Source organism: Ruditapes philippinarum, unplaced genomic scaffold (genome assembly GCF_026571515.1).
Source record: "Ruditapes philippinarum isolate M1 unplaced genomic scaffold, ASM2657151v2 ctg20_1_1_1_1, whole genome shotgun sequence".
In the NCBI taxonomy this organism is placed as follows: Eukaryota; Metazoa; Mollusca; class Bivalvia; order Venerida; family Veneridae; genus Ruditapes; species Ruditapes philippinarum.
Window position 1 is genome coordinate 73,819 of NW_026860204.1, and position 8,632 is coordinate 82,450.

Below are 8,632 nucleotides of genomic sequence, written 5' to 3' on the forward strand. Positions count from 1 at the left end.
TATATTGTCAGTATAATTGTAATAGTTACAAGTAATTTTTTTGTTATTCAAATTTATAACTAATTTTTTTTTTGCATTATCATCAACAAATTGAAATTGACTCCTGCTAAGATAAAAAGATACACAATGTTTTGATAATTTCGTGACAAGAACGCATTATTATTGAGGGAAATACATTTTTGTTTTCATTAAATGTGTGTGAAAGTTAGACAAAGTGTTTTGTCTCTGTATTAGATTAAAACTTTTTTATTGCTATTAAGAAGAGTTTTTTTTTAATTACAGCATTATCTGAATGTTAAGAATATTGGAACGAGAAACAATTAATAAGAATATTGGAATGATAAACAGATAATAAGAATATTGGAATGATAAACAGATAATAAGAAAATTGGAACGATAAACAAATAATTAAAAAAAATGAAACGAAAAACAAATGTGCTTCCGTCATCATTTTGCTTTTCTAAGTATTTGGAATGCTAAAAGATTTTTAAAACAGATAAAAGATCACGGTACTCTCTTTACCTGAAAAGGTTGTAATCATGTTTGACTGAAAGTAGTACAAGTGAATTGAAAATGAAAACTCTTGATTAAAAGGACAAATCATGTGTAATTCAAATATACATTTGCTGGTGGTTATTTTGAGCAGTTTCATATATTTCATTGGACATGTAGTTGGTATTGAGGTAAATATTGCTGCTATTCTACCAGAAGATGATCGAAGACTCTTTTCAATGAAGCATGCTGCGCCTGCAATTGAATATGCAATTGAACATTTGAAGAATAATACGGATCTTTTGAACGGTCATACCTTTAAAGTAAGATATGGTGATACGAACTGCTCACCGGCAAAGGGAATGAACGAGGCTTACGAGTTCTTTATAAAGAAACAAGTGGATGTTTTTCTTGGTCCTGTATGTGATTTTGTCCTTGCCCCAGTAGCACGACAAACTATGTTTTGGAACATCCCATTGCTGTCAGTGGGGGCCTTTGCTAAACAGTTTAATGATGATCGCCTGGATGAGTTTAGAATGCTATCTCGTGTAGGGCCAGTGAATTTTAACTCAATGTCAAATGCATACTTAGATATGGTGAAATATTTTAACTGGAATAAATTCAAGATAATTTTTGAGGAAGCGGGCCAAGCTGAATACATGGAAGGTATGTGCTACCTTGCCGCCAGTGCACTTCATTTTGAATCCCAATCATCGAAACATAACATGACCCAAGATCATTTCAAATTGGAAGGTCATTTTGTAATAGAGGATATTCTAAGATTAGAAGTTGGGCTTAATTACGGAGGTGAGTCATTCTTTGTTATGTTGAATCTTGCCTTATTGCTTGAAGTAATGGACATTTTGATGTCATCTATTGTTTCTTGTGGCTTTCATACGTTTCATATAAATATGTTTTTAATCTTTGTTACATTTTTTCGATTTCATAAACCCTTACCCTATTTGAATCAAATGTGATTGAACATTGTAACCAGTAAAAGTCAAGCCAGTCAGCCTGCAAATTTAAACCCGTTTAGCCAGGCTAAAAGCTGTTTGAAGCTCGTTTTGTTATTTTGATATTTGGTATTCAATTAAATGAACTGTTCCAGTTTCAAAGCAAACCCAATCTTTTACACAATTCTTCAGGTTAAGGTTTAATCAATTATAAAAATAAGATGATCGCCACCTTAGTACAGTAACTGGTTATCTCCTATTTAAATATATAAAGAGTTAACACGTTACTGCACTAAGATGGTGAAGGAAAGTTTGTCCTTATACGACTTTATCAACGATTAGTACTTATGAGGTATTTTGTTATTAGTAATTAAGCCGTATTTATAGTTTAGTCTGACAATATGATACTTAAGTGTGAAAGAGATCTCATTATTAAAAGGGCATTTGATTGCTCTGAATCAGTATGTATCTACATGTTAGATTGGGGTTAGGAATCAATAATGCGTTTTATACTGAGAATTATTTTCGCTCGCATTTCTTAAGTAAATTGCTGTTGTGACTCGAGAATGTTCTACAAAAGTACAATGTCTACTTCCTATTAACAGAAGCTACGATGACTTTCTATGAAAATGTATTATTGTCAAGTACTTTTTAAAATATTATTTTTTTTTATTAACTTCCTAGCCTATATTTTTTCAGGCATGTAAAAATTAGGTTAATATTATTGTTACTTGATGTTTAACAGAAGTGTTTATAGTTTATTGCATGTCCTTTTATTTATGGATATGGCGATATTTACATGTTAACTTACTAGGAGCAAGAAGTATCGATTTAGATATTAAAATGCATGATCGTTACATTCGCTTGTTTTAGTCATGAAGTAATCTGATTTCCTTTTAAATCATCTTTTTGGAAAGTTTAATATTTGCAACATCATAGCCAACATCAAGTATCGTCCTTCATACAAGGTATATCCGTGAAATATGCACATGTACGGTCTTTTTGTTGGTATCATAAGAGTAATTGCTTTATTTGGATGTAATGGATGTAATTTTTTTGAAAATTATCAAATTTTAACAAAATTAATTGTTTAATTTGATCTATTACATGATACATGTATTGATTTCATTTATCTTTCACACGTAACTGTTGATAAAGAGGATTGATATCACACCAAGTATCAGACAAAATAGAAAAGTGTGAAGTGGTCAAGAACCTGCGAACCATTCAGGTATTGACAATATGATTTTTTTTACAAATTGTTTGAGTTCGACTGTGTTTCAAAACAACGGAAACGGACACAACGGCTTGTCCCTGACTGGCTCCAAACCCACGTGGCAGGCTGTCATTAGATTACTTGGTCATGCCGCTACACTAATCTTAAATATGACTGACACATCATACGTTAAAACGTGACAAAACGTTAATTGACCCAATAACTTACATATAATTCGTCAAAATGACAGTACTGTTACTTACATATCACTGTATTACCTTTTTGAAATTGTTTTTTAATAAATGTTTGATCAGAATTCAACATGGCAAAATCAGAATATCTTACATGAAATGTATGTTATATTGCCCTATTCAGCAGAACAAATATTATATTTTATATCATGTTTAGTTTGAATATTTCCCTGTACCTAGACACTGACCATATTCGCCTAATTGAATTGCGATACACTTTGCTGCTATAAACATCAGTCAATAAAGTAATTTTATTATCTTGAAACATTTGGGTGCAATGAATATCCATCTATTAGGTAATTCCATTTTCCATCCATCTTTTATGGCCTCATTTATCAGAATCTCACATTTGTAGCGACAGAAATCTATAAATTAACGGTATGATGTCCACGTAATGAGGTATGCTTTAATATCTATACTACTGTACTTATATGCTATGCAATCTCATATTTATCACCAGTAATGTTGAAAAGTCTGACATGATAAGATTAAAACAGGTATAATTGTGAAAGAATGTTACAGGATTTTATAACTTTATATCCATACTTTCACCTACATTTTTTTACAGGATCAACATTATTTAATTGATATATTTTTTTACTTAGACAGATCGTTACCATTGTCTTATTTTCAGCAAGAATTTGTGCTGAAATAGTGTTTTTATTTTCTCTAAAAATACCTGTTTTGGAATCAATATCATTAATCTTAAAAACATGCCAAAGCTATGAACACCTGCCCTGATATATTATATCAGGCTGGGGAGAATTATCGTCTGCTAAAAATGTCGTCTTCTTACTTAAAATAAATAGCCAGTTTTTTTTCAAAATTAATAGTATTTCACAAGAAGCTGAGAAACAGGTGTGGATTGGTTTCATTGGTTTCATTTATTTTCTTATTAATTTACTTATATTTTTGGAAATCGGTATCACTCAAATAAGGCTGAAGCTTTAAAAAGTATAATTATACCATCTAAATTATGATATTTGTAGCTTAGTATAGGAGAGAAATTATTCTTTTCTTGAAAATGAATATGGATTCTTACTAACGATGAGCAGAACTTGGTGCTCTTGTTGGTTACTTGATATTTAATGGCTCATGTTTTGTAATGTCATTAATCTCAATGTTTAGAGTCTTTCGTCAATCATCTACTGTTTTATCTGTCTCGCGTGTAAGCTAAAACGATTGTGCATTAACACCTTTTGCAATTATATCAATGAATGAATCTTTTGATGCGTTTTAATGGGATGCTACATTGAGACATAACTTCAAACAGAATTAATCCCTTTACACTCATCATTGCATTTGCATCCGTGTATGTCACGATTATTTACCGGTCAGTTCAGTATGACAATCCTTTGATCTTTATCTTAAAAGGAAATTGAATTAGGCGATGGTGAATTAAAATGATGCTTCATACTGTTACAGTAAAATGCATAATAATCGCTTTATACGAATACGGTTTATCCGATAGTTTCTATTTGTATCGAATGTAATAAGATTTCTGAATTGACATCGATTAGAACTGTAATGAGGCACGTGATTTTTATGCATGAATAGTTTTCAACCAAATTAATAGATGATTAATACCGATGCACATGTAAATAGAACGTTTCCGTTAAATTTCCCGTTCATTTTTGTTTTCAAAGAAAAGTTTGTAATTATCAATTGATAGTAATTGATAAATAACTGTTTTGATTGTTTTGTCATATTTTACCATGTAATTCTTTATGGTGTATATTTTTTAAAAATAGACTTTGCTCATTTGTGAGAAAATATTTTTTTCTTGCAGAATGTATTGAATTTGACGTGACATATCTACTGTGTGGGTACATAATCCATATTTATTTTACAATTTCATAGATAATGTAAAGCAATTATCGATATTTTGAAATATCGAATTTGTTTAGAATGTATGTTCAAAGCACAGCAAAAGTATGTGATGATTACTCTTAATTCAAGCAACAGCAACAACAATAATTACAACAACAACAATACTAACAATAATATTAATAATGAAAATAGATTAAATCTGTATCATAATAATAATTGTTAACAGTATCATAATGATAAAAAATAATAATCAACAGCCCCTTTACCATCACCTAGATAATAATAACCATCGCTCTTATCATCACCGCTATCAAAGTCATTATCACCATCATCATTATTACCATTTTAGATACAAACGTTACAATTTTCAATTGCAAAGTAAAAATTATGATTGCGTTTATGTCAATTTTATTCTAATAGGCAATATGTCAAAGAACTCAGTCAATCAATTAAATTGAACAATTAATGAAATGATGTGACTGTATCCCTAGTGAATGGTACTGTACCAATAAAGCAATAACTTTCCTAGCATATTGTTTGACTGCCAATTGCATATTTAATGACCTAGTATTTATGTGATGATACTATGAGAGTTGTTTGGTTCGTATGGGAAATAATATTGTCAGATCATCAGGTGAATAAAATATCTGTGATGGTGTCACTTCGTGTGTTGGCGTACTAATATAAACTTCACTATTTCTTCCTGAAAGACAGAATAGCTTTGCCGTTGTGTGTAGATTTCTATATGGAATAACTAATCTGTGATTTTAATACGGACACCACTGGAAATGTGTTAATTATAGGTTATTTCTGGGGGGAAAACGTTAATGTCTGATAAAATAATGTGGAATTCTGTAAGGATAAACTTTTGTTGTATTTGACAGTTGTTATGAAAAAGTATTTTAATATAATTTAACAAAAAGGAATTATTCCAATAAACATCAATTTACAGGACTGTTTTGTTATTTTTCTTTGTGCGTGTAATTGAAATGTTGAAGCGATCAGATTTAATCCAAAGATTTTAATTAAAGAAATAATTTATCAAACAAAGAGACACAAAACATTCAATTATTTTAGAAAAAAATAATCGTTGTCTGATTTTCATTTTTTCCGCAGCAATAGGTTAAATCTGTGTAGTAAATGGACTTACGTTTGAAGGTAGGCGTTTTAAAAAGCTGATTCGTTTTTCGTATGGAAATGACATTTTTTGTGTTTTTTGGGTAAAAATCAACCAATTAATAGTTTATAAGTTTCATTTTAGTAAAAGCATAAAAATATGCATTCCCCGTCATAATTTTATCCTTGAATTTTAATATAATAATATTAAGTGTTTTAATTTTTGAAACATATTATTTACTATTCTTACTTATCTTATAGAAATTATTTATCATTTGCACGAAAGTCAGTTCAAATTAATTATTTATAACGATATTGTACAATAATATGTACCAATTTGGTTAAAATACATGGAAGACAAATAATTAAAAACTCTTTTTACAAGAACATTTTCTTAGCATCTTGAAATATTATGCACTATGTTATAAATAAATTATCATTTTACATCCTATAAAATACTTTGTAGGCCATCCAATATATTTATGATAAACTACACTGCAAAGTTTCATAGGTGAACAACTTAGTGAATATATTGCTCAATAAAGAGCTTACCTTTTTGTGGCGCATGGTTTTTAATAAGTATACGAAATGTCAACGATTTTTTGATAACTAGGACCTATACATTTATACAATAACGTAACATACGTAACAAAGATTCTCGACGTTTATGGATGTGTATTATTATGATTAAAAATATAACTGAAATAAAATATTTTTTTCACGAGAAACTTATTAATATTTCATAGATGGTTTTGCATGAAAAAAAAATTGTAGAGACCCTGCAAAAATGAGACAAAAGAGAAGATTCTTAAACAGTTCCAAAAACTGTTTAGGTTTTGTCCCTATATATTAATATATTATTTGACGAACGCCCTTTTTGTTGTTGATCAACACCAAAACTTGAATAAAACTAATTAATGTTCTTAACTGTATTATAAGTCTTGAGAAGTACGTCACTGATATTCTGACATTTTAAACAGTGATTTCTGAGAAAAAAAACAGCAACAAATAACAACAACAAAAAAGAACAACAAATAACAACAAAAAACCCGTAGATTATACATATACAATGTATACACTTGAAAAGAGTGAGAAGTTTGAGTGATTTCTTTGCCTAAAGCTTTTCTGTTGTCATTGCAAAACTGACATCATTGTATTCAATGTTGTCAAGTCTTACAGATCTGATGCATCATTCTAATTAAGATCACTAATAAACTATGTTTCCTACCAATAAACTATGTTTCCTACCGATAAACTATGTTTCCTCAATAAACTATGTTTCCTCAATAAACTATGTTTCCTCAAAAACTATGTTTAAGAAACAAAAATGAAATTTTAAGCACTTTCTTGTATTTATTATAAGCAATGAAGATAACCCCTTCGATCAAATTCGTGCTTTATTCAATGTGATATCATAAGGTTATTAAATTATATATTGTTATTTAATGTTTCCTTATGTTCATATAGGAATTTTTCATGGATAACTATTACGAAAATACACTTTAACTTCACATATTTCAAGTTACAAGCTTGAAGCTGAACATCCTTTAAAATGAATTGAAAGGGTTAATTCTAAAACGGATTGGAGTGTAATATATCAAAGCAAAGTTTATCAACGAGAAGGAATATGATTTCAGTTTTCTGAATGAGTATGTATAGCTCAATTATACTATGTTGTGTTCTGCTTGTCGGCCTTCAAAATGTTCTATGTATCAACGTCAACATAGGTTCCATTCTTCCTTCGACACGTCAAAACCTGTTCCCTATAGAACATGCTATTATAGCCATCGAGTATGCCATAGAATATTTACAAAATAATACAGACATTCTGTATGGGCATACAATCAATGTCCGGTACGGGGACACAAGCTGTATCGAGGCCAAAGGCATGAATGAGGCCATCAACTTCTATTCTGTTCACAATGCTACGGTATTCTTTGGCCCAGTTTGTGACTTCGTTGTCGCTGTCGTGGCCAGGCAAGCAGTGTACTGGAATACACCTATTGTTACTGTTGGGGCATTGGCTCAAGATTTCGCGGCTAGTCGAATGAAGGAATATAACCTCTTAACACGTGTCGGACCCGTGACGTTTGACTCAGTTGCAAGATCATTTCTTGCTGTGTCTAAGTTTTATAACTGGGTGAGATTTAAGATATTATATGAGGATAAAGGGCAAGATGAATACATGGAAAGTGTGTGTTTTCTAGCAGCAAAAGGTTTACATTTGGAATCTAGAGCTACAATGAAACCGGATAATTACAAACTTGAAGAAAATTATGACATCGAAAGTATTCTCAGGTCTGAAATAGGAAAATCATATAGTGGTGAGTAGTCTATATTATGTTACATTTGATATTTCTCTTTCACAAATATATATCCATATCTGTGCAAAAATGTTTATTATACTTTTTGTTTTCTTTCACCTTTTTCTTTTCTTCAGTTAGATTTACCATTAGCTTCTCGTGATATAATCATATGTTTAAACCAATTTCGATAGGAATCTTTGAAAGACTGATCAGTATTTAATGTATCTAGAAAAAAATTATTTATTTAAAACAAATTTCTTAAGTGTACCAGTTTACTAATATCATAAAGCTACCAAGTAAAATTATTTGTATTTGCACCTTGCGTTAAATCTAACACCAGCTTTGGTTTTCTATGTCAAACTTTACAATGTGCGATAGATTATTATTCTCATTCATAATATAAGTAAATATTATTATCTTTATAAAATTTAAGAGAAAATTTGACAAATACAATATTTATGATTCTCA

At 30.0% G+C, this 8,632-nt stretch overlaps 1 protein-coding gene across 1 annotated transcript; it reads left to right on the forward strand.

The window, feature by feature from the left end:
• Positions 1–602: 602 nt before the first annotated feature.
• On the forward strand, positions 603–8,190 carry LOC132759223 (uncharacterized). Its single transcript, XM_060750955.1, has 2 exons — positions 603–1,299; positions 7,586–8,190. The coding sequence occupies exons 1-2, from the start codon at positions 603–605 to the stop codon at positions 8,188–8,190; spliced, it is 1,302 nt and encodes a 433-aa protein (XP_060606938.1).
• The last annotated feature ends 442 nt before the right edge of the window (positions 8,191–8,632 follow it).

What these genes read in the sequence shown, in the direction of transcription:
- LOC132759223 (XM_060750955.1), top strand. Translation starts at nt 603, where the DNA reads ATGTGTAATTCAAATATACATTTGCTGGTGGTTATTTTGAGCAGTTTC. An exon ending in AGTTGGGCTTAATTACGGAG is followed by an intron (nt 1,300 to 7,585) that starts GTGAGTCATTCT and finishes ACGTCAACATAG; the next exon opens with GTTCCATTCTTCCTTCGACA.